Source organism: Apostichopus japonicus, chromosome 12, assembly GCF_037975245.1.
Source record: "Apostichopus japonicus isolate 1M-3 chromosome 12, ASM3797524v1, whole genome shotgun sequence".
Taxonomy (NCBI): domain Eukaryota; kingdom Metazoa; phylum Echinodermata; class Holothuroidea; order Aspidochirotida; family Stichopodidae; genus Apostichopus; species Apostichopus japonicus.
Genome location: NC_092572.1, coordinates 3,864,639 through 3,892,422, shown reverse-complemented (window position 1 = coordinate 3,892,422; position 27,784 = coordinate 3,864,639). Strand labels below are relative to the sequence as shown.

Genomic DNA, 27,784 nt, shown 5'->3' with positions numbered 1-27,784 from the left:
GCATCAGTCCAATCGAATTTCTGCAAAGTGCCCTTTGATGTCGGTGCCCCCCAGATTAAAAGTGCTTCCGCCGCCCTTGATCATGGACGGCAGTGTGTCAACACAAGTTCATATCGTTTTCAAGAAAAAGATCTACAGAAAACAAACTAAGGTGTGATATCATTCATTTCATCTCAAAAGTATTTATTTTATCAACAAAATTGTAGATGATGTAACCTTCGATTTGTGTCCAAAGTAATGATTCAGTTCTTATACAAGTCATGCTTGGATTCTCAATAACTGAAATAGAAAATTTCGATCTTATGAGATTTACCATGGCCTATTAATGGTTAATAATTATGCCTCTTATTAACATGAGTGTTTCTTAAAGTTGAATAAAACCGTACACGATCACCGTATTATAATACTATCATAAATAACTGGTTTTATAAATTCACACCCATCATTCATCTCTTAATTAATATACAAAGGTTGATATAGGCTATACGCTTGAAACGCAACAGGAAAGTTTATTTAAGTAAGTCTAGCTGCAAGGCAAGATTTGCAATAACGTTATTAAGAAGCAGTTTTCATATGAAAGAATTTATATTATTCTAGTTGTAATCGTACTAAAATATAAGAAATTTACACAATACCCACAATGACCATATATGAAAACCAACTTTTACTCGGTTCATACCAAAAATTTAAATCAAACTTATTACCAATTCTTAATCATTATTAATATTCACTTTCCCGCGAATATTCAGTGGCGTGAGGTTAACGTGTGTTCCTTCAAGATATCATTTACACTAAGATATCTCCATATGTTACCCTAAGGAGGCAAAATAAGAAAAGTTTTTAACGTCATATGCTTTTGTATTATTAACAAACCATTTTCAAGATGAGAATGCCACATTAAAGGAATGAATCTGTTGCCGCTGTGAACAGAGGGCAGCATTGATTTTATTTTTAAATCGGGGAATACGTTGAGACAAGATTAGCTGAGAGAATACCTTTAAATTAACTCTTATCATGATAATAAACATTGTCAAACAATACGCGGTACTCGCGTAAGAGGAAAGCAATCCGGCCGTGGTGGTGGGCGTTCCGACCGTTCCACCAACGTGGCAGTAACTTTCGATTCTCAGCGATATTCTGATAAAAGATTCGAAACAGGTAAGAGAGGATCGAGGGCATAGAATATCCTTAAACTTATCCGTCTGGGTATTAACATGCGAGGCTATATTTACTATCTTTTTCTATGGCATCTCCAAGTTTCCAACCACCGAAAACCCATCGTGCCACCCCGACGCCCTGAGACTCAACACCAACTATTTGACCACACAGTTGATAACCTCCTTCAAGAGTCGACCACAAGCTTATAGTTACACATAATAATTTTGGCTAAAACTGAAAACTTTCATCGTTTAAAACAGCCTTTCGTACAAATTTTAGTAAATTTTCGATAGATAGGCCTAACTGAATGTTGATATAGTCCACTTTCATTGCAATAGCTGAAGGGACATTCTAGTGAGAAATTTCCATTGTGATCTTTGCAAATGATTGAGATTAATGTGAGACGGATTCAGACTTTTAATCACATAAACAAACTCGCGTGTAAGCGTTCACTTTACTATAATAAGAACAATAATAGTAAAAAAAAAAGCATCTTTGTTTGAACAATTGCAAATTATCTGATTTTGAGTGAAACTCTATATTTCTGAAAGACAAACAACTGCCGGTCAACTGCGACTCAAAAATGAAAGTCAAGAAAAAATTAAAATATAGGGAAAATGGACGACAAAATCACGTGGCTCGAGTTTTACCTTTCAAGACTATTTCCTCTTTTCACCAGAATTCACTCAAGACATAGAAATATCTTGTACAAGTTCTGTAAAGCTTCTCATCTTGTCTAAACTTATACATTTAACCGATAATTATGAATAATAACAGCTTCTGGTCGAACGTTTTGTATACAACAGATAAGGTCTGGGGGTAGGATTCAGCTCAATGATAATTTTTCTTTTGTTGAAAGGTAACAACTTAAGTGACCCTTCGAAGACTCCAAACAAAACTTAATCTTTGGAAACATGAAGCAAACTTCAGTTTGGAATACTTGATATAAATTATATTTGGCTATTTTGTGGCAATATATGAAACTGCGGAAGCATTGAATTTATAAACTAAATTATCCACGCCCTACACATCATACATTCAGAATGAAATATAAATAAGTAACTGTTGTATTTTTTATCAAATTTAAGTTTGAATAAAACCCATACCGGCATTGTATATCATATATCCGTCATTTATTGTTGTCAATAAATGCTATGTATGATTTAGAAATAAAACATTAATGTTTGGAATGTTATGGTGATCAGTGATATCTTAGCTTCGTCTCAAAAACACTGTATGCAAAATAATGGAATCAAATACTTGCGTTTTTGACAAATCTGTATATCAATTTTAATTTATTTTAGGTTTGTATTATCCCTTTGTTAAGCACTGTTGGCTATAAACATTTATTTCCTTGATATATAATTTTACAGAAGAATCTTTTATGTTTAAAACATTATTTTCTCGCAAATTTATAAAATAGTGATAGGTATGAAAAAGCTGGACTGACGGTTAAAGTTATTCTTGCAATCGTTTGTCCTGTATTAAGATTAAAGTCACGTGAGACTAATTCCACCAATGATCAATTTGTTATGACATTGGACATATAGGTCATAGGTCATTCGTTCTGTACACAGAATTACAGTTTAGATTGAGGATTGGCGGAGTTGACAAAAGTTTCCCAGTTTTCTGTTCTCGAGAAAACATTCGGTGTTTGTAGCATTGAGTTGTATAATCGTTTGTAAACCTGTAAAGAAGAAAAATAAATAAGCTAAGTAATAAATCAGCAAATTAATAAATAAATATATTTATAAGAAACACATTGATTTGAATTTTAAACACAACATTCAGAATTCTCTTTTTTTTTCCAAGTCAGTAATGCAAACCATCAGAATATGTAACAGACTCAAAGAACGCCTATTATTCACGGTGATAACCGACTAATATTGAACGAATTCCATCCAAATGTACTACATTAGCAATAATATTAAAAATAAATTAATGTTTCATATGCTATCTTTGAGTGGGATATCATCCACACATCTGTTTTCTCCCGGTATGGAATGTACAAAAAAAAAGGAAAATTAAATTCTAAACCTTCAGAAACTTTTTATTGAACTAATTTTTATTTTTTAGTATTATTAACAAATTATATCCTAAAGCTCAATCATGCAAACGACAATAAACAATAATAACTAATGTTAATAAACTAATTAACAAACTAACTGGGAAAAAGAAATATGATCTTACTTGTCCATCTGAATGTCCAATTGGAGAATTTAAAATAAAATCTGTCGGCGCTATAGCATCTACAAGAGTGACAGCTTCGTCTTTCAAGTTTGAGCAGAGATGTAAAATAGCGTCCTCTATTAATTGGATTGGCTCGGACCCGACGATGTAGCCACCTGAAAGAAATCAATGATTGATACATTCAGATAGGATCAATAAATCGATAACACATGTTGTATTAAATATACATGATACTGTGTCGTCACGATACCAGCGAGATTCAGAAAGATGAAGAGTCACACATACTTAGAAGGTGTGGGTATTCAGAATAATACATTTTGGAAAAGAAGAATAAATATTTTGAACTTATTCGATCATAACAAATTCAAATTCAAACAAATTTTAACTTTTATTTCAAATCACGATGAAGACGTATAAAACTCATGACTGGTACTAATTACTAATTAGTCACAGAGATAACTCGAAACGAAACGGACAAGGAAATCAATTTGAACTTTGATAAAAATTCAATTTTACATAATTATGAAAAAAAAAAAATTAATGTCACTAAGAAAAGATTGAATTACCCTTCACTAGCGTCGATGTATGTTTTTCCAGACTCCATACCCCGTACAAAGAGAACAATTTTAGTAGAACATTGCGTAGCTCAGGTAACACATCTGGACCATTGATAAGCTGATAGAACCAGTCTAAAGCTGTAAGCTAAATAAAGAACAGTTTTAGTAGAACATTGCGTAGCTCAGGTAACTTATCTGGACCATTAATCAGCTGATAGAGCCAGTCTAAAGCTGTAAGCTAAATAAAGAACAGTCTTAGTAGAACACTGCCTAGCTCAAGTAACTTATCTGGACCATTAATCAGCTGATAGAACCAGTCTAAAGCTGTAAGCTAAATAAAGAACAGTTTTAGTAGAATATTGCGTAGCTCTGGTAACACATCTGGACCATTAGTCAGCTGATAGAACCAGTCTAAAGCTGTAAGCTAAATAAAGAACAGTTTTAGTAGTACATTGCGTAGCTCCGGTAACTTATCTGGACTATTAATCAGCTGATAGAACCACTCTAAAGCTGTAAACTAAATGTAGAACAGTTTTAGTAGAACACTGCGTAGCTCAGGTAACTTATCTGGACCATTTATCAGCTGATAGAACCAGTCTAAAGCTGTAAGCTAAATAAAGAACAATTTTAGTAGAACATTGCGTAGCTCCGATAACACATCTGGACCATTAATCAGCTGATAGAACCAGTCTAACTCTAAAGTCGTAAGCTAAAGAAAAAAGAGACATCATCAAAACTGGGGATTTTCCGTCATAAAATGGTAATTTACAAATACTACTTTTTGTATGACAGTTTCAGCTCATGTTTCTTTAAATTTACTCCTCCTATATGAGGTCATAATCATTGTCGATGCGGGGGGGGGGGGGGTGGGGGGTTAATAATTCGGGAAAGAGACTTAATCCTTTTATTTTGAATTTTATACCTCAATGTATGCAATAGACATCGAGCGACAGTTGTAAACTTGCGAATTGTTGTTTGCGGTGAACCCATTTTTAGTCGCTTCCAACTCTCTGCTGAATTTGTCCCCACTCTGTTCCATTAGATACACTACCAGCCATCTGTAGGCTCGTAATATGGCTGTGGAAAGTATGAGAGTAATCAGAGAGGTTTAGAGGATGAAACAAATATGATATGAAAAGAATGAAGTGAAACGATTGTCTACTGGCCGAACCTGAAAGAACTTGTGACCGGGCCGGGGGGGGGGGGGGTAGGAGCTGGGAGGGGGGCACGTTCCCCCACTTTTTTCCAAAATAGCAAATGTGACCTACTAGCAAATAAAATGTGCCCCTTTGATGAAGAACTGTCTTTTGGATATCTTAAGCCTTTGTTAATTTTAATATTTTATTTTAATTATTCACGTGCACCATAATAGTATTGATAGCATACTAACTCATCATATATATTTAAGTAATATGGCCGGTGCGTATCGCTTTATAGCATAACGAGTGGTGGTTGTGGAATGATAAAGTGCCCCTATGATGTTGTGCCCCCCCCCCCCCCCACACACACAAACTCTTTCTACCGCCCCTGAATTGTGATGGTTGTATGAAAGGATTATAACACAGTCGATTTTTTTTTCTTTCTATGACTGATGCTATTTGTAAAACGAATCCAATAAAAATTGGATGAAAGGAAAAAGAAAGAAAAATAATTGTGTTCAATAACGACAGCAACTGCGGTGAATTTTAAAAGGAAGTGAAATCCTGTAAATGATTAATTCATTTTAGAGACTGAAAAATCAAAGAAGTTTAATCTTCAAGATTTGAAAAGATATAAGCGCAACATCTTATCTAAAAGACATAAACAGTTTCTGTAAATACTATAAGTTAAAACTCCTATTTCTGGGAATAGCACCGGTTAAAGTTAAAGAAAATATTTCTCCACCCTTACTATTTGGTTCTGCGAGTTCTTGGATTGATTTTGCAGAGAATTTATCTCCAAGAATATCAGAAACATTTCTCAAGAAATCAAGACTGCCTAGAGGGGAGCGGACTTCATTTCCTGCAAGAAATAAGAAAGACAACATGAAAACTTATGACTATGAATATAAAGACCTATATACATATATTAAATCTAAATTCACAACATTATAAATTGTACTATATACTTCCTATTAAACATATATTATATCAAATTATACATTCGTTTGAGATAATTCAGTTCAATTTATTCCCATCGAATGTTGACCAGCAAGATAAGCAAGAATTGAACGTAGGTCCAATCAGAAATCAATTAAAAGATTATGGGGGTGGGGTGGGGGGGGGGTTGGTGGGGAACGCAATGACTTGTCAAGTCTATAAGCAAATTGTACTTTATCTCTCTCACTAAAAAAAAGATTAAACTCATACTGTTAGATGTTGACTTCTTGTTATTGTAAAGGTTAATTCTACAGACGGTTAGTCGGTTAAATGAAAACCGAAGTGGGTTTTGCCTCTCTAGAGTTATTTCGGTGGACTGGGAAGATTTGCTACATATACTGCTAGTATGCTAATGAGCACTGCGCAATGGTTATTTTATGCTCCATTTAACAGACTGAAACTGTGCTAATTGCTGATATCATTATAAGTTATACCTTCAACAAAATAATATTTCCTTGAAGACACTTTGGGTCACTCCATAATTTGATATGTGATATACTTGGATGGTATAGAAGGAACTGTGTGACATGCAAACGTTAAATAGTGGATGAACCGTTGTACACAATATACAAAATATACTTATACAGCGATATAAAAAGTAACAAGTGGATTTAAATAAGAATCTTCACAATGGGTCGATAATTTTTTTAGCCTATGTAATGACATTATAAATATTAGTATAAAAGTATCGCAGAGTTGTCAGTATTGCTGTGGCATAACCAACAAAAATACCGACCGAATTGGAGAAAATGCCAACTCAAGGTCTGGGAAAATGTCGGGGGAAGGGGTGAGGTGGGGTGGAGGGAGTGGTGGGGTGCAATTGCCCTCTTGCCCCTGTAATCCCGCCTATGGGAAAAACCATATTGGTATATATCATATTTTTAAAATTTATCATTTTCTTTGGCAACCTCCCTGATGCTGCATGTAACCTGGTATACCACAATAAGAGTAGTGTATACATCATCTGAAAAGTTAACCATTTTCGGGAAAAATTCTTAAATGATTTTTTATGCTTGGGCGTGGAAGAGGATGAAATAAATAATACATGGGTTAACTAACCTTGGAATACATCCCTGGCTGTTAGGAGTAGGGTTAACTAACCTTGGAATACATCCCTGGCTGTTAGGAGTAGGGTTAACTAACCTTGGAATACATCCCTGGCTGTTAGGAGTAGGGTTAACTAACCTTGGAATACATCCCTGGCTGTTAGGAGTAGGGTTTACTAACCTTGGAATACATCCCTGGCTGTTAGGAGTAGGGTTAACTAACCTTGGAATACATCCCTGGCTGTAAGGAGTAGGGTTAACTAACCTTGGAATACATCCCTGGCTGTTAGGAGTAGGGTTCACAAACCTTGGAATACATCCCTGGCTGTTAGGAGTAGGGTTAACTAACCTTGGAATACATCCCTGGCTGTAAGGAGTAGGGTTCACTAACCTTGGAATACATCCCTGGCTGTAAGGAGTAGGGTTCACTAACCTTGGAATACATCCCTGGCTGTTAGGAGTAGGGTTCACTAACCTTGGAATACATCCCTGGCTGTTAGGAGTAGGGTTAACTAACCTTGGAATACATCCCTGGCTGTTAGGAGTAGGGTTAACTAACCTTGGAATACATCCCTGGCTGTTAGGAGTAGGGTTAACTAACCTTGGAATACATCCCTGGCTGTTAGGAGTAGGGTTAACTAACCTTGGAATACATCCCTGGCTGTTAGGAGTAGGGTTAACTAACCTTGGAATACATCCCTGGCTGTAAGGAGTAGGGTTAACTAACCTTGGAATACATCCCTGGCTGTAAGGAGTAGGGTTAACTAACCTTGGAATACATCCCTGGCTGTTAGGAGTAGGGTTAACTAACCTTGGAATACATCCCTGGCTGTAAGGAGTAGGGTTAACTGACCTTGGAATACATCCCTGGCTGCAAGGAGTAGGGTTAACTGACCTTGGAATACATCCCTGGCTGTTAGGAGTAGGGTTAACTGACCTTGGAATACATCCCTGGCTGTTAGGAGTAGGGTTAACTGACCTTGGAATACATCCCTGGCTGTAAGGAGTAGGGTTAACTGACCTTGGAATACATCCCTGGCTGTTAGGAGTAGGGTTAACTGACCTTGGAATACATCCCTGGCTGTTAGGAATAGGGTTAACTGACCTTGGAATACATCCCTGGCTGTAAGGAGTAGGGTTAACTGACCTTGGAATACATCCCTGGCTGTTAGGAGTAGGGTTAACTGACCTTGGAATACATCCCTGGCTGTTAGGAGTAGGGTTAACTAACCTTGGAATACATCCCTGGCTGTTAGGAGTAGGGTTAACTAACCTTGGAATACATCCCTGGCTGTTAGGAGTAGGGTTAACTAACCTTGGAATACATCCCTGGCTGTTAGGAGTAGGGTTAACTAACCTTGGAATACATCCCTGGCTGTAAGGAGTAGGGTTAACTAACCTTGGAATACATCCCTGGCTGTTAGGAGTAGGGTTAACTAACCTTGGAATACATCCCTGGCTGTTAGGAGTAGGGTTAACTAACCTTGGAATACATCCCTGGCTGTTAGGAGTAGGGTTAACTAACCTTGGAATACATCCCTGGCTGTAAGGAGTAGGGTTAACTAACCTTGGAATACATCCCTGGCTGTAAGGAGTAGGGTTAACTAACCTTGGAATACATCCCTGGCTGTTAGGAGTAGGGTTAACTAACCTTGGAATACATCCCTGGCTGTAAGGAGTAGGGTTAACTAACCTTGGAATACATCCCTGGCTGTAAGGAGTAGGGTTAACTAACCTTGGAATACATCCCTGGCTGTAAGGAGTAGGGTTACCTAACCTTGGAATACATCCCTGGCTGTAAGGAGTAGGGTTAACTAACCTTGGAATACATCCCTGGCTGTTAGGAGTAGGGTTAACTAACCTTGGAATACATCCCTGGCGTAAGGAGTAGGGTTACCTAACCTTGGAATACATCCCTGGCGTAAGGAGTAGGGTTAACTAACCTTGGAATACATCCCTGGCTGTTAGGAGTAGGGTTAACTAACCTTGGAATACATCCCTGGCTGTTAGGAGTAGGGTTACCTAACCTTGGAATACATCCCTGGCTGTAAGGAGTAGGGTTAACTAACCTTGGAATACATCCCTGGCTGTTAGGAGTAGGGTTACCTGACCTTGGAATACATCCCTGGCTGTAAGGAGTAGGGTTACCTAACCTTGGAATACATCCCTGGCTGTTAGGAGTAGGGTTCACTGACCTTGGAATACATCCCTGGCTGTTAGGAGTAGGGTTACCTAACCTTGGAATACATCCCTGGCTGTTAGGAGTAGGGTTACCTAACCTTGGAATACATCCCTGGCTGTTAGGAGCAGGGTTCACTGACCTTGGAATACATCCCTGGCTGTTAGGAGTAGGGTTACCTAACCTTGGAATACATCCCTGGCTGTTAGGAGCAGGGTTCACTGACCTTGGAATACATCCCTGGCTGTTAGGAGTAGGGTTAACTGACCTTGGAATACATCCCTGGCTGTTAGGAGTAGGGTTAACTGACCTTGGAATACATCCCTGGCTGTTAGGAGCAGGGTTAACTGACCTTGGAATACATCCCTGGCTGTTAGGAGCAGGGTTAACTGACCTTGGAATACATCCCTGGCTGTTAGGAGGAGGGTTCACTGACCTTGGAATACATCCCTGGCTGTTAGGAGCAGGGTTCACTAACCTTGGAATACATCCCTGGCTGTTAGGAGCAGGGTTCACTAACCTTGGAATACATCCCTGGCTGTTAGGAGCAGGGTTAACTGACCTTGGAATACATCCCTGGCTGTTAGGAGGAGGGTTCACTGACCTTGGAATACATCCCTGGCTGTTAGGAGCAGGGTTCACTGACCTTGGAATACATCCCTGGCTGTTAGGAGCAGGGTTCACTAACCTTGGAATACATCCCTGGCTGTTAGGAGTAGGGTTCACTAACCTTGGAATACATCCCTGGCTGTTAGGAGTAGGGTTCATTAACCTTGGAATACATCCCTGGCTGTTAGGAGTAGGGTTCACTAACCTTGGAATACATCCCTGGCTGTTAGGAGTAGGGTTCACTAACCTTGGAATACATCCCTGGCTGTTAGGAGTAGGGTTAACTAACCTTGGAATACATCCCTGGCTGTTAGGAGTAGGGTTAACTAACCTTGGCATACATCCCTGGCTGTTAGGAGTAGGGTTAACTAACCTTGGCATACATCCCTGGCTGTTAGGAGTAGGGTTCACTAACCTTGGCATACATCCCTGGCTGTTAGGAGTAGGGTTAACTAACCTTGGAATACATCCCTGGCTGTTAGGAGTAGGGTTAACTAACCTTGGCATACATCCCTGGCTGTTAGGAGTAGAGTTAACTAACCTTGGCATACATCCCTGGCTGTTAGGAGTAGGGTTCACTAACCTTGGCATACATCCCTGGCTGTTAGGAGTAGGGTTCACTAACCTTGGCATACATCCCTGGCTGTTAGGAGTAGGGTTCACTAACCTTGGCATACATCCCTGGCTGTTAGGAGTAGGGTTCACTAACCTTGGCATACATCCCTGGCTGTTAGGAGTAGGGTTCACTAACCTTGGAATACATCCCTGGCTGTTAGGAGTAGGGTTAACTAACCTTGGAATACATCCCTGGCTGTTAGGAGTAGGGTTAACTAACCTTGGAATACATCCCTGGCTGTAAGGAGTAGGGTTCACTAACCTTGGCATACATCCCTGGCTGTAAGGAGTAGGGTTCACTAACCTTGGCATACATCCCTGGCTGTAAGGAGTAGGGTTCACTAACCTTGGCATACATCCCTGGCTGTTAGGAGTAGGGTTAACTAACCTTGGAATACATCCCTGGCTGTTAGGAGTAGGGTTAACTAACCTTGGAATACATCCCTGGCTGTTAGGAGTAGGGTTCACTAACCTTGGAATACATCCCTGGCTGTTAGGAGTAGGGTTAACTAACCTTGGAATACATCCCTGGCTGTTAGGAGTAGGGTTAACTAACCTTGGAATACATCCCTGGCTGTTAGGAGTAGGGTTAACTAACCTTGGAATACATCCCTGGCTGTTAGGAGTAGGGTTCACTAACCTTGGCATACATCCCTGGCTGTTAGGAGTAGGGTTAACTAATCTTGGAATACATCCCTGGCTGTTAGGAGTAGGGTTAACTAACCTTGGCATACATCCCTGGCTGTTAGGAGTAGGGTTAACTAATCTTGGAATACATCCCTGGCTGTTAGGAGTAGGGTTAACTAACCTTGGAATACATCCCTGGCTGTTAGGAGTAGGGTTCACTAACCTTGGCATACATCCCTGGCTGTTAGGAGTAGGGTTAACTAATCTTGGAATACATCCCTGGCTGTTAGGAGTAGGGTTAACTAATCTTGGAATACATCCCTGGCTGTTAGGAGTAGGGTTAACTAATCTTGGAATACATCCCTGGCTGTTAGGAGTAGGGTTCACTGACCTTGGAATACATCCCTGGCTGTTAGGAGTAGGGTTCACTAACCTTGGCATACATCCCTGGCTGTTAGGAGTAGGGTTAACTAATCTTGGAATACATCCCTGGCTGTTAGGAGTAGGGTTAACTAATCTTGGAATACATCCCTGGCTGTTAGGAGTAGGGTTCACTGACCTTGGAATACATCCCTGGCTGTTAGGAGTAGGGTTCACTGACCTTGGAATACATCCCTGGCTGTTAGGAGTAGGGTTAACTGACCTTGGAATACATCCCTGGCTGTTAGGAGTAGGGTTAACTGACCTTGGAATACATCCCTGGCTGTTAGGAGTAGGGTTAACTGACCTTGGAATACATCCCTGGCTGTAAGGAGTAGGGTTAACTGACCTTGGAATACATCCCTGGCTGTAAGGAGTAGGGTTCACTGACCTTGGAATACATCCCTGGCTGTAAGGAGTAGGGTTCACTGACCTTGGAATACATCCCTGGCTGTTAGGAGTAGGGTTAACTGACCTTGGAATACATCCCTGGCTGTTAGGAGTAGGGTTAACTAACCTTGGAATACATCCCTGGCTGTAAGGAGTAGGGTTAACTGACCTTGGAATACATCCCTGGCTGTTAGGAGTAGGGTTAACTGACCTTGGAATACATCCCTGGCTGTTAGGAGTAGGGTTAACTAACCTTGGAATACATCCCTGGCTGTTAGGAGTAGGGTTAACTAATCTTGGAATACATCCCTGGCTGTTAGGAGTAGGGTTCACTAACCTTGGAATACATCCCTGGCTGTAAGGAGTAGGTGTCTGCTCGTCTGTTGTAAGATAACATTGTTATCTCCTTCATATGATACGTTAGGGTCGTTGTCATCTCGCAAAACACCAAATCGATTAGCTAATAATAAGTCATAAAAGAAACAAGTCCAATTAAAATGCCGTTTTGAGGGAAAGTTACAATCTGTATACTTCATGGATATAAACTACACGTTGTTTAAATGTAACATTCTGTTGAAAATGTACTACAATAGATATCCCATGTTATTCACCACCACCCTTTCACTTACCCCACAGATAACGCTGAGCCTTGTTGTGGTTATGTTCCATCGACAAATGTACCATCCTACTCACCAATAGCCTACCCTTTCCAAAAAGGTACTCCCCACAATTACCCATGTCCACTTTAAACCTTCCTTTAAACTTTAAACCTTCAGTGGACATGCGTATATGTATTCGATTTCGTTATTTAACATACCCCATATGTACCTATGACACCCCAAAACCTCCATGAAGATGTGACACCATTAAGGTTCATAATATCACTTACCCCACAAGTACCCATGACCACCACATGCCTCTCTGCACTCCTGGATACCATGTTGTGCGAGCCACGAAGCTGCTGGTTTACCTGAAGAAACCAAGGCGTGGACTTCTTTCAAAAGGTCCGCCTTGATAAGTAATAATATATATTATGATGTCATAAAGATTCATTTTTGGTTTATTTATGATGTAAATAACGTAACATTACTGCAATATCAACGCAAATGTGAAGTTGTCCACAATGCTGGCATTTGAGACAATAAGTTCAATTTAGAAAAAGCACAATTATGAATAAGCTGAAAATATTTAAACGATTCGCTTTATTTATAATTTCTTCAAGCAATGTTAATAAAAGTGCGACAAATATCTCTACCTAATAAATAAAGTTATCTATTCATACATCTGAAAGTTAAGATGAATTAGAAATCTACAATCTGGTTTGATGAATAAATTAATGTCGTGAAACAAAAGAGGTCATTATAGGTCAAAGGTGAATGAAAATATTACGAACTTTTAATATAGATAATTTTCTTTAAATAAATTACTTACGTCATCTTTCGCTCCAGGAGTTTTACTTCCGGTAATAATTGCGGTCAGGTATTCCACGTAGAGATAGTGAACTCTGCGCGCAAAGTTTAGATAGATGTAGCATCCAGCTACGTATGGTAAAAGGCGCCATTGCTATATACAAGAAACATACAAATTTGTCTGAGACGATAAATTGCTAAAAGCTTTCGTTATAACGTTAAACTAAATCTTGTGAAGTAGGCTATTTATTATCCAAATTTTGTAACTTATTGTTTTTCTAGGAACATGATTTAATTGACCAGATTGACTTAAACTTTTGGGGTAAACTTTATGTCTTGTAGGTTACAACTATGAGTTTATATCATGATTGATCATAGTATTGATATCAAAATGACATGGTTTGCTACAACAAACACTTATATTAAGAGGGTGGGGTGTGGGGGGAAGGGGGGGGAATCTGTCCACGCAGGAGACAGCTTTTTATTACAATTGTCTTCTGCTACGAAGGAAAATTGTTTTTTTAATGTACATAACAGCACATCAGAACCAGAGTATTTAATTGGCAACTGAGGCAAGTACCTAGAGGCTCATATGAAAACCCCTTACGTTAATGGGCCTCTCTCGACAATTCCAATCGAAGCATACAAATTCTCTATTTTCGGGATGAACATATACACGTTAGTAAAGGGGAGAGACACTACAACACACCTGTAACTGGTACTCCAGGACGGGAATTTCCCCTTCTTTGGTTGGTCCAAACTGCCGTCGTACGGCTGAGTATCTCACAGCTATAGATACTGCTGATGCGAGATTTACCGCGGATGAGTCGATGATTGCGATTCTACCAGAGGATAGGATGCTAAGGGTTGCCCCCAAACGCTCTCCGATAGACTACATCAAGTATTTAAAAGTAACAACAGTCGTCAAATAACGTTATACCTAAAACAGTTAAACTTGAATAAAATTAATGTACATATCAACTAATCAGTGAATGTCAAAATCAGATTCTGTATGAAATTGCATAATCTAGCTAATTGATACGCTACGTGCACAGGGGCGTAGCGAAGGGGTTTTTGTTGGGGGGGGGGGTGGAGAATTTGATTTGCCGACGGATCTGGAAGTGGTGACTGAAATGGGGGAGGGGTAAGGGGAGGGGGTCTACCCCTCCCCTTTGGAAAATTTTTATTTTGAAACGTCCTTAGATGCAATCTGGTGTATATTTTAAGTCAAATTTGATTTGCCGACGGATCTGGAAGTGGTGACTGAAACGGGGGAGGGGTCTAAGGGGAGGAGGTGTCCCCCTCCCCTTTGGAAAATTTTTAGTTTTGAAACGTCCTTAGATGCAATCTGGTGTATATTTTAAGTCAAATTTGATTTGCCGACGGATCTGGAAGTGGTGACTGAAATGGGGGAGGGGTCTAACGGGAGGACCCCCTTCCCTTTGGAAAATTTTTAGTTTTGAAACGTCCTTAGATGCAATCTGGTGCATATTTTAAGTCAAATTTGATTTGCCGACGGATCTGGAAGTGGTGACTGTAATGGGGGAGGGGTCTAAGGGTAGGGGGTCTACCCCTCCCCCTTTGGAAAATTTTTAGTTTTGAAACGTCCTTAGATGCAATCTGGTGCATATTTTAAGTCAAATTTGGCACGGAAGAAGCTCCCGTTCTCCTTTTCTCTATTCAGCTTTCCTTCTTTCTTCCCCTTCCGCTCTCTTCACCTTTTCTCCTTTTGCCGACAGACCCAACATTTGCCGACAGCGACCAAATTATTGGGGGGTGTGACACCCCCCCCCACACCCCCCGCTCGCTACGCCCCTGTATGTGCAGCTATAACTAAATGATGCTTTGATTAAAAAATAAGTTTTCATTTTGAAACAAAACAAAACAAAACATATAGTCAAGAGGGAATTATCAATGTTACCGAAAATGACATAAACAAATCCGGTTCACATAGAAAAATCCAGTCGTTTATAATATTAACCTGATTATCTCGTTCCAAATATAAATTAGAATACATATTAAGCAATTCAGAAAATATAGTTGGAAATTGATCACAAAAGTAAGCCCATGACATTTTGTATTTATAATTCATATGTAAAACAAACAAACAAATATATATATATATATATATATATATATATATATATATATATATATATATATATATATATATATATATATATATATATATAAATATAAATATATATATATATATATATATATATATATATAATTTACCTTAAACTGACTGACGTATCTTCCATCATCAACGACGTCACCGAGTCTGTTTAATAAATTTTCTTTAGGGATGCGAACTTTGTTAAAAGATGCAAATCTGAAGAGTTTACGAAATTAAGGAGAAATAACTTAGCAACGTTAGATCGTTAAGGTTGAGCATTATGCGGTCGATATATTTTTTATCAACCATGGGTAATAATTTGTTACACTCGCCAAATAATTTTCATCGAAGTCACCAAATCGAACGAGTTGTTCAGCTTAGAAATAAAGATAATGTAATAGCGCCCAACAATTTTGCCAAGTTTACTATATACTGTAACATGATGTGTAGCAATAAACAGTTCATTGAATCAAGCCCCCTCCCCCCCCCCCTTGGTTGGTTCCGATATTTTGAACAATAGATGACAACTGTCAGTTTTGAGTTTTCATTAATAATTGAATGATTACAAAAATGCCTATGCCTATAGTTTTGCGATAGGCTACATAAACTTATCCGCCATTCTGGTTTGAAGAGTAAGTATATGATGTACAAACCTATTGTAGAATCCATTCAATCCTAGTTAAGTATGATGTACAAACCCATTGGAGAATCCATTCAATCCTAGTTAAGTATGATGTACAAACCCATTGGAGAATCCATTCACTCCTAGTTAAGTACGATGTACAAACCCATTGCAGAATCCATTCAATCCTAGTTAAGTATGATGTACAAACCCATTGGAATACTCATTCAATCCTAGTTAAGTATGATGCACAAACCTATTGTAGAATCCATTCAATCCTAGTTAAGTATGATGTACAAACCGTTTGTAGAATCCATTCAATCCTAGTTAAGTACGATGTACAAACCCATTGTAGAATACATTCAATCCTAGTTAAGTATGATGTACAAACCCATTGGAGAATCCATTCAACCCTAGTTAAGTATGATGTACAAACCCATTGGAGAATCCATTCAACCCTAGTTAAGTATGATGTACAAACCAATTCAATCCTATAGTTAAGCATGATGTACAAACACATTGGAATACCCATTTAATCCTAGTAAGTATGATGTACAAACCTATTGTAGAATCCATTCAATCATAGTTAAGTATGATGTACAAACCGTTTGTAGAATCCATTCAATCCTAGTTAAGTACGATGTACAAACCCATTGTAGAATACATTCAATCCTAGTTAAGTATGATGTACAAACCCATTGGAGAATCCATTCAATCCTAGTTATTTGTATGATGTACAAACCCATTGGAATACCCATTCAATCCTAGTTAAGTATGATGTATAAACCCATTGTAGAATCCATTCAATCCTACAGTAGTTAAGTATGATGTACAAACCCATTGTAGAATCCATTCAATCCTACAGTAGTTAAGTATGATGTACAAACCCATTGGAGAATCCATTCAATCCTAGTTAAGTATGATGTACAAACCCATTGGAGAATCCATTCAATCCTAGTTAAGTATGATGTACAAACCCATTGCAATACTCATTCAATCCTAGTTAAGTATGATGCACAAACCCATTGGAGAATCCATTCAACCCTAGTTAAGTATGATGTACAAACCCATTGTAGAATCCATTCAATCCTAGTTAAGTATGATGTACAAACCCTTTTGTAGAATCCATTCAATCCTAGTTAAGTATGATGTACAAACCCATTGTAGAATCCATTCAATCCTAGTTAAGTATGATATAAAAACCTATTGTAGAATACATTCAATCCTAGTTAAGTATGATGTACAAACCCATTGGAGAATCGATTCAATCCTAGTTAAGTATGATGTACAAACCCATTGGAGAATCCATTCAATCATAGTTAAGTATGATGTACAAACCCATTGTAGAATCCATTCAATCCTAGTTAAGTATGATGTACAAACCCATTGTAGAATCCATTCAATCCTAGTTAAGTATGATGTACAAACCTATTGTAGAATCCATTCAATCCTAGTTAAGTATGATGTACAAACCCATTGGAGAATCCATTCAATCCTAGTTAAGTATATGATGTACAAACCCATTGGAGAATCCATTCAATCCTAGTTAAGTATGATGTACAAACCCATTGGAGAATCCATTCAATCCTAGTTAAGTATGATGTACAAACCCATTGGAATACCCATTTAATCATAGTTAAGTATGATGTACAAACCCATTGTAGAATCCATTCAATCCTAGTTAAGTATGATGTACAAACCCATTGTAGAATCCATTCAATCCTAGTTAAGTATGATGTACAAACCCATTGGAGAATCCATTCAATCCTAGTAAGTATGATGTACAAACCCATTGTAGAATCCATTCAATCCTAGTTAAGTATGATGTACAAACCCATTGTAGAATACATTCAATCCTAGTTTATTATGATGTACAAACCCATTGGAATACCCATTCAATCCTACTTAAGTATGATGTACAAACCCATTGGAGAATCCATTCAATCCTAGTTAAGTATGATGTACAAACCCATTATAGAATCCATTCAATCCTAGTTTATTATGATGTACAAACCCATTGGAATACCCATTCAATCCTACTTAAGTATGATGTACAAACCCATTGGAGAATCCATTCAATCCTAGTTTTGCTCCCATATCACCAACAGTTACACCCGGCATGGCCTGGAATGTGTGTGTGTCTCGTATGGGAACAATGAACATATGCAACCCGTGACACTGTCCATCTGGCATATATAGCTGGGCGTATATCACAGCATGGCTAGCTGACTTTCCCAAGGAACCCGACCAGCACTTAGAAGCTTCAAAATCTGGTGTGTTGATTACAAACTCCTGTCGGGATAATAAAATTCGAAACATTACATAAGATATGTAGAAAAAAAGCAACAAAAAAAAAAACAACGGAAAGTGAACTTTTATTTTAGGCTGGTGTCATTTCTCGACCAAGTAGACCTTCCAAAATCACTAAATAACTACCAAATAAATGCAAAAATGACTTAAATCCTTAAAGAGAAGAATCGCAAACATTTGTAGAATATATGTTGATATTGTATGGAATGACACTTTATCCCTTATTTCCTCGAGCCCCAAATTGACCCAGGCCTAAGGCTGTATCTCCCACTCCCCGACGGCCTATCGTCATGCCTGGGGAGATAAAGTGGGGCAACTGGTGTGGGAGTTATCTCCTGTATATAGTGAGAAACAATTTATCTTCAATCGACTCCAATGTAATTATACTATAGAAGTAAAGAATTGTAAAACTAACAGTGATTGAAAATACACTAAACAGCCATGAAGATTTAACTAATTGTAGAGAGGAACGGTAAAATAGACAATAGATAATATAGACAATAATATAGACAATAGAAAATGGGTGATTACCCGGAAGTGGGATTACTGTCGAGCAGTGCTAAAATGCTCTGTTTGTGAAAGGTTAGGTGTGAATGGGAAGGCGAAATATTTGAGAGGAGACAGTTTAGAGAGTAGTGGAGCAAGTAATAAGACACAATAGCAATGAATGTCAGGTATATTTACTTTCTTTTCCGGGTCGTATGTTGCGGTTGTCCTACATGCCCTCGTATTAGTTCCATGGGATAGTTCCGTCAGAGCAAAACAGCCACTTATCTATAATATAAGGAAAGGAACATGTAGGGAGCATGAACTTAAAGATGTTTATTCATGGCTGGAATTTCACAATTTTATTCACTTGATTAGAAATGGCCAGTGCTTAAAAATATCACACATTATGTTACTGTATACATATATAGGGGTCTTTGAGAGCAGCTACATAAAGTTGCTGATAATAAGCAGCAATACATTATACTATTATGAATGCAAATTCTTTGACATATGTTTAACCAACTTACCAAGTCTTTATGTACTTACTGCCTTCTGGCAGTAAAATTACAAGTGCTTATTTTGCTACTAAGAACCGGCAAAATCCACTAGCATTTAGCCAGTCAATAGTGTCATGAAGTGATATTATACCCCCCCCCCCCCACTAAACTTCTTATCAACTCTTGCAAGGTTATTCACCATTTGTACATTTGACCTTCAAGTTACCCCCTTAGTTAATTCCCACGGTTCCCGAATAAAGGAAAACATGAGAAATTGTTCGGTCCATTTTCAGACGTCTAGTTTTGGAGTCCGTAGGTTCAGACAAGGAAAAACATAACTAAAGATTAGGACCACCTGTTGTTTTCCTTCTCACTCATGATTGGTTCATTCAGTGATGGTGTCATAAATATTAATTAGGTTCGGTATACGTGATATTGGACCAATCATCAACCAGATGCCCCATCACGTGTGACCCCAAGCTTTGCAACTTGTCCAGTTTTATTACTTTATTATTAATTTGAGGCAAAATTAGTTCTGGAAAGTTGGTCGAATCAGCGAGTACTAGGTTGCAGCCGTTTACCGCATGTTACAATCTTCATTTTACAGTCATCATCGGTTCATCTTTAATTGAGAGACGGAGAAAATAAGCCACCTTGAAATCAACGGAACTTTTTAACTATTTCAGTGGCGCTTCGTGGCCAAGGCTTGCGTTGGTTGCCTACCATGTAATTACTCCCTACGGGCAACGATATACTAACTCTACCGCGCTCTAATGCATCGTCATAGTGTGACACCGCTAAAGAGCTCGAATTTCGAGGCCTGCTTATCTTCAGGTAATTGTTGTTATTTGTAACATATTTATTTTTAACATATTTACATTATTGTAGTTGGGATCGTAGATGAACTGTTATTGACTCACGGTGTTTTATCGGGTTTTATTTGGAACACAGAGGTTAAGAAATAATTAATCTGATAATTTGAAAGGATGTGGCTAACCCACTTGACTATAGGGGTACTAGAAATAACGGATTGGTTAAACAACCTTTGTATATCACACGGAGTGCGGTGTTTATTAAACTTGCTTGGTCCGTCCGTGGTTACGTACGATGATTTATATCGTAACTTGGAGGTTAGCAAACTTTGAACAAAGATCAATTAATTAATTAATTAATTAATCTGAAGCTGAAATAACACTATTGTGTAAAGACTAAGACAAAAGGGAGATTTGCCGTTGGTTCTCAGGATCAAAGTCTTGAAACGGTTTGGTCACTGGACAGACGTGCGTTTGCACAAACACTATATCGATGCCTGTTCTAATTAGAGCTGCGGTGATGAATTTAGCTTGAAGCTTAAACCAGGACCCCCCCCCACACACTTAAATATTCTAGAAAGTTAGAAAATGCCGTCACCCATGTTCTAATTTTAACACTCGCCTTGTACTATATATCCTTTCAACAGTAATTTATCCACAATAAGATACTTAATTGTCTGTTTTAACTCTTTTCCACATATACAGTAGGACTAATATTTTCAGGATCAGACTTTTACAGAAAGTACGTTTGACAATTTCTAGCATTTTTTAGCGTGCTTAAGATTGGACCAGTACTAATTACCTTTACATAATGTTAACTTACAAATTGGTTACCACGTGGAGAAGAAAACAAATAGTTTAATTTTCGCTGCCGTTTATCAGTCTAGGCAAGTTCCGATTATGTGCTCCAGAAACGTCGAGTAGATATGCTAGCAATTTTGCAACTATATTTTAGGCCTATTTATATAAATACTTCTTTGATAACGATACGTTCTTCCAACAGTATGATATCAGATAAGTAAATGTAACAAACATGTTCATATATATATGTATAATTAAACACTTAAAGCTTTGTCGTTATAGTCTCATTATTAAATTTACCTCGCCATGCATTCCTTTATCGATGAACTGCGCATGTCTTGAACTACCAGCTGTGAGTATAGCACCTGAAAATAACTGTAAAAGAAGTAACAGCTGATGAATTATTAAAAGAATAAAAATCCTCGATTAACGACTATAGCCAAGAAGGCTTGTAATCATGAAAGCATTGCAATACCTGCATGATATAATAAAGATACCACATAATGTGATTGTCACACATACATCTACAGTATTAGGAAACATTCTTGGCTGTACAAGGTATCCCTGCAGTGTCCACTATATACGTGATTCCTCGGGCTGAAAGTTTCTCTTTCCAAGTCGCGAAAGTTCTCATCGAACTGTTGAGCAAAGACACATTGGCGTACGCAAATGGGGGGGGGGGGGAGTGTTAAGGGCCGGGGTACATCATGACCCTCTTCCCACCTCCCTCGTCAGCCGGGGGTTAAAGTCCTGGTTGGAGAATATTTTAAACTCAGTCAAGGGAGCTTGAAATCAATCTTCCTGACCTAGGACGCCCTCTCGTATCGATTCATGCCCCTACATAAGATAACTCAGCTGGGTGAAATTTGCCTTTCTTCCGTCCGGACGCCCCCTCTCCCCCGGGACGCCCTCCACCATCTTTGAAACCATGTGCATGTCACTGCAGACACATATAGAAGAGAACAGCATCCTATACTTACCCCGAAATGGACGTTAAATCTAAGGGACAACGAGGCATCGTACATATTCAGTGCTTCCTGTAGCCACAGGTAAGCCTTAAGCTGCAGAGGAAAGTTATCTTTCAGCATAAAGTAAGGAGTAAACTGGTATTCTATAAATCGTCTGAACTGCTTTGTTGACATGTCTCTATGTTCTTCTATTGTCATTGGTCTGCTTGGACGATGGAACAATGGGTCACTTTCCATTTTTTTCCAAACTTTATACTAAATATATTGAAATTGAAAGAAAAAGCAATATATGAAAGAATGGATTGAAGGAAGAAAAAAACAAAATTTAAGATGAAAATTGAAGGAAACTGGATGGGAGAGGAGACGTCACAAATTAACCGAAAAGTGTACCTCTATCTTCAGTCGATAATCCAACATATTTATTCGATTTTGTTTTACATTTGATAGACATAAATGTAACGTGAAGAGACAATACGTTACTGTGACTTCCGTATAGTGCATTGCAATATACTAATATCATTTTTCAACTAAATGAATTGAAAGTAATTAAAACATATCTTGTTCTTCAAAGTATACCACCAAATAATTTACTTAACATAAAATACAAAGAATAAAATTAACAAAGAATGTAATTAATTAACGTCATTAACACGAAAGGCACGGATGGATGGAGAGAATTGTCTCGATGTCTATGGCAGATAGGGAGTGTAGATTCGTATCGATAGGGGAGTAAGTTAAGAAAACACAATTTTTAGAAACTTTGGGTGATAAAAATAGAAGAGGGAATCATTAATGACCAGAAATGACCTTTTTCAAAGGGTGCACAGTCCTAAAAACGGTTAACTTGACCCGCTCATTTTAGGTATGGAGGGTTATATAATGTTGTGAGGGGACGGGAAAGCGAGGAATCGAAGTTAAGTTCATAATGGAACTCTTTGAGTTCGAATTAACAAATGAATGGGACCCGATAACTTTGAAAACGAAATAAAACAGTCAATAATTGTGGGAAATTATAAGGTGTGATTTAAGCATATGAATGGAATTGAGTGGGCGGAGAGGTATGGGCGGAGCCTTATTAGTTGGAAAAGCCAACAAGTAGACAATTATTACAATTCTATTAGATATTGAGAGATAAGATTTGTGGTGCGGAACCGGGGAGGGGTTCTATACATTCCCTTTTCAATTCCACTAAATAATCAAATGTACAGTTTATTAGCAAACCCTTGCGTAGTTGCATGCGTGTATGCTAATTTCTGGCCAAAATAAGCTACAGAACGCACCATTTCACGCCCAAAGCGTTTATTTTTTTTCTGGGGGGGGGGGGGGAAGGTGTATGTCAACATATATTCTAAGGGGAGGACTATTAACTAATGCTCGGTGTGTTTAGTAACATCATGGAGTTGCTATAACTCCCTGGTAACATGTTATCACGAATAGATGATCTAACACTATAAATAACATTTTCAAAGGTTACAAGATAAGTTTTAACTGACTAAAAAAAGTAACAGTATAAACAAAGACACATGTTGGTTGATCATACTTTATCTTATCTAAGTTGCCGCATGTGGTAATTACATGAGTCTGTGGCACAGTAATGTAATATATTGAACCTCAAATTAATTTTTACGATCATATTGATAAAGTTAAGTTAAATATAAAACTTAATGACCCATTATCAGGAAATTAAACTGCTCAGTCTCCTCAATGCAAACGCAAATGTTTCACAACAAAATCATTTTCAGCAGTTAAAATTCTGTAAAATTAAAATGATAAATCTTGCTTTGATATCGCGGTTTTCTAATTTTAGAAAAACCTAATATTTAAATTTGTTAGCGTCTCGACTTAATTAGTAAACAAATGCGATTGCAAACCACAATATCATTTTGTGTTTGACAAATCATACACTATTATTAGCTTATTTCAGTGTTTCATACTGCAAATAGCCTAGGTCATATTGAAAAATGATTACAAACTGTATATCACAGTGGTACAGTGGCAAAGGTATTTACCTCAAAGCACAAAATACCAACAAAAACAATACAGTCCGGTACAGCGGTTCAGAGTAAATGCTGTAATATTTATGTTTGCTTTTTGCTAACTTTAAAGCCGCACGTAGGGTCTCCATCGGGTCTAACGGGACAGAAGGCCCCTCTTTACCACCTCCCCACCCCAACACACATTTATCTCTTAAAAGGCATGTACACATAGGCGTAGGAGGCGGCGGCTGGGGGCTGCAGCCCCCCAACCAAAAATGTTTGTGAAAATTCGGGCAATATGCTGAGAATTTTTCGGGCACCTACTGAAAGAAAAATACTTTGCAATGTGTTTTTAAATGGATAAACTGATATTATCATCATTATTATTGTAACGACTTGCCCAATAATTGTAACCAATATGGAAGGGTAATAACACTGCAAATGATTGTATGTTATTGGCATGCGATGTAATAACCGATGCATGCCTATATGATATGCACATTAAGATGTTGAACGCGCGCGAAGCGTACACAAAATTTGGGTTATATTTTTCGGTGAAGTCGTTACAGCCCACCCAAATCAAATTGGGCTCCTACGCCTATGCCTGTACATATATGGATTTCAGTAGTGGTTATTCAAACCATGATATATGTAGACAGGATCTCACCTTCAACAATACATTTTCCGGTCCATCGAGTAATATCTTCATATCCTGCCACCTGAATGAAGCTTTTTCTCTGTAAAGATTTAAAGGTCCCGGAGGAAATTCTTCCAGCATCCTTCGAGCTTGATCTTCTGCATTTTTGAAATCTATGGCCCTAGGTGTCTCATGATCCAAGTTGCCCCGACTTGCGGTAATCCTCTCGGCTTCCTCGACGATACTAAATCCTTGATCCATGATCAGAGAGAGTTGAGTCCTGAGGAATTATTGGTGAATCCTACCACGCAGCAGGATGAAATGTTTGAATAAAATAAACAGGAGTATTAAACATACATTAGTAATTAAGTCTGGTATGCTATTGCGGCACTAATTAAAGGTAGCAAACTGAACCCTATACGGTTGCTTTATATACTATAGCTACAGTGTATTAGTCAGTACTAACGGTCACGCGCTTGACTTTTCATAACAGTGGGTCAGTTCATATGTCCGCACATAGCCCTTCTTATCACGTTAATTGTGCTAGACGAGTACCGAGAATTACGTAATAGTCCACACGTGTGACTGTCGGTATGTGTGATTTTACTAGCTACGCTTGCATGAGGTGATTGACTATATGCCACAGACGCTGCAGTGCACGTGCATATAGTATAAGACTTGTCATAACACTTATCACCAGCAGACCAGAGGAGGTGGGGGAGGGTTGGAGATGGGAGAGGGTTGGAGGTGGGGTAGGGTTGGGAGTGGGGAGGGTTGGAGGTGGGGTAGGGTTAGAGGTGGGGCAGGGTTGGGAGTGGGGGGAGGGTTGGAGGTGGGTAGGGTTGGGAAAAGGGGAAGGTTGGAGGTGGGGTAGGGTTGGGAGTGGGGAAGGTTGGAGGTGGGGAAGGGTTAGAAGTGGGGGAAGGTTGTAGATGAGGGAGGGATGGATGTGGGGAGGGGTGGAGGTGGAGGAGGGGCTTTGGAGGTGGGGGATCAGGAGGGGATCAGTGGTATGATACAGTTCTGAGGTCCGGCGTCTATTAGTAAGCACGGAGAACTTTTGGAAAACTATTATTTACTCATTTTCCATAACGAGCTTGTGTGATACCATAAATCGTCAACAAATTGCTTCGTTTTGCTTTATTTATCAGAGTCTTGTTTTCAAGGGCGGCGGAAGCACTTTCAATCTGGGGGGGCACCGACATCAAAGGGCACTTTGCAGATATTCGATTGGACTGATGCAGCCTTATATTTAGTACCCTTTATAACTCTTATTGTATTCTCTTAATTGCGTATACACATCACTCCATCAACGCCCACCCCCCCCCCCCCCCTGAAGGAAAATATGCGTACTAGCACTGCAATATCCAATGTGCAAATTGGGAAACAAGGAACAAGTTTTCTTTTGAGACAAAATGAGGTGAAATCATGCAAGTTGCTAATGTAGGAATCTTCCTAATTAGAGTTTATTTCTTGTTAATATCTTAACAAATTTTTTTCCATTCGAAATAGCTTTGAGTTTGACCCACAGAAACTCATTAAAAAGTCAGGGCGTAGCCAGGATTTGCAAAGTTGTATGCAAGACTATCTGAGCGGAGCGCCACCATCGGTTGGCGCGGAGAGTACAAGAAAATTTTTGGTTTTACAAACCCCTCAGATGGCCGGGAACGGCCCTTCCCGAGTGTTCATTCTGGTTCCCTGGCCTCTTGCTAACTTGAGACACCTCAATTTTTATGTAGAAAAAGGGCACATTTTTAACCTGAGGAAAAGTGGGGGGGGGGGGGCACGTGCCCCCTGTGCCCCCCGGTTCCGCCGCCCTTGCTTGTTTTGATCTTGAATTAGGGAATAGAAATAGGCCTATATATACCGATGATATAGCGAATTGTTATAATTCAAAATAAGAAAAACATCTCCTTAAAAAAAAATGCATTCAAATATGGCGTCAGGCTCACTATTGGTGGTACAAAAGTGTCAAATTCAAATTTCACCAGTATGCTCAGAATATGTTCGGGCTCTTTCACCAATCAAAAAAAATTTTTTTTTACTCATCGACTTTCCATCTAATCACACAGAAGCTGCCTATATGCTATCGACACGGTAGCCTATATGTAAACAAGCACCGATACGTTATTTTGAAAACCCTTCATGAGTGAAGAAAAATGTGGACATTTGTGGGATTGTCTAGCCGACTTAAACTACATACAGAATTGAGTAAGTTCGTTACACATTTCAGACTGTCTTCGTTACCGTACTGCATGGTAAAAGTAAATAGGCCTATATTCTTATCACTACCTCAAATTCAATCTCCCATTTTAATACTCACAGCTCACTACATATAACACAGTAAACATAACTGAAAAGACGTTATTTTCTCCCGCAGTTGCTGATCGATTAAACTATATACAGCCGATTCATAACAGGTAGTCATATTTCATACGAACAAAGCCACGAATACACAGTATGTGGTGAAATAGTTTCCCGGACAACTTGATTAGCTGTCTATTGACTATTGTATGACTCACCTGAAGCTGAAATCATGCGTTTGTAAACCATGCGAGCTGCCGAAGGCATATATACACCACAGACCTAGTTTCGCGACACTTTTTACAGTCAACATATGACAATCCCGAATATAATATTCACTGAGTGTTTGTTAAATGAATACCAAGATTCGATATGTGAGACTTGTGAGTTCACTGGACTGGGTCCTTGTCTGAGTTTGGTCTTAGCAATCATAAATCAGTTAATCTGTTTCAACAAGTTTGTGTACTTTAACCTCCGTCACATGCTAGTCTGTGTTTAGTGCACAGTATCCTATATCACATCGCAGAGTGAATCGAAGTAGCCTAATTAGTTTTGGATTCAGCGGTATAATGAAAAACAAACACGTTGTAGCTCTTGGCTGGATACAATCATCTTACCTATCGCAGCCGGTTTAAAATATCCGCGAGAAGGGGATATCATATTGAGGAGTACTGACCGACCCTTAGGCAGGCAGGCAGGTAAATAGGCCTACCCCCCCGTGGCGGAGCGTCCATATAGTCAGGGGCGGATGCCCCCCCCCCCCGACGGACTCAAATCGACAGCTGGCGCCCTTTTCAGCTTTTTACCACTTTTTACTTATTCGCGATTATTTACTTTTTTATTGCGCTCTCATCTACCTATTGACATTTTTCACATTTTGTTGGCGATGACACCTATTTATTCTTCGTTTA

General features: G+C 38.7%; 1 protein-coding gene across 4 annotated transcripts; it reads right to left on the bottom strand.

Moving 5' to 3' along the window:
* Positions 1 to 159: 159 nt before the first annotated feature.
* LOC139977419 (peroxisomal acyl-coenzyme A oxidase 3-like) lies at positions 160 to 27,416 on the bottom strand. 4 transcript variants are annotated; one of them, XM_071986734.1, is made up of 16 exons: positions 27,092 to 27,410; positions 24,600 to 24,870; positions 21,969 to 22,211; positions 21,289 to 21,363; positions 19,074 to 19,163; positions 18,139 to 18,371; positions 15,577 to 15,673; positions 14,048 to 14,230; positions 13,361 to 13,492; positions 12,819 to 12,939; positions 12,267 to 12,389; positions 5,796 to 5,906; positions 4,828 to 4,982; positions 3,915 to 4,050; positions 3,349 to 3,503; positions 160 to 2,845 (listed from the first exon to the last, which is right to left on the bottom strand). In XM_071986734.1, the coding sequence occupies exons 2-16, from the start codon at positions 24,828 to 24,830 to the stop codon at positions 2,738 to 2,740; spliced, it is 2,193 nt and encodes a 730-aa protein (XP_071842835.1). In that variant the 5' UTR covers positions 24,831 to 24,870; positions 27,092 to 27,410; the 3' UTR covers positions 160 to 2,737. The 4 variants fall into 4 exon arrangements, with proteins under 4 accessions (XP_071842835.1, XP_071842836.1, XP_071842838.1 ...); XM_071986735.1 differs by lacking the exon at positions 27,092 to 27,410 and adding an exon at positions 26,893 to 27,050; XM_071986737.1 differs by lacking the exons at positions 160 to 2,845; positions 3,349 to 3,503; positions 3,915 to 4,050 and adding an exon at positions 4,129 to 4,236 and having other exon boundaries at positions 27,092 to 27,416.
* Positions 27,417 to 27,784: the final 368 nt, after the last annotated feature.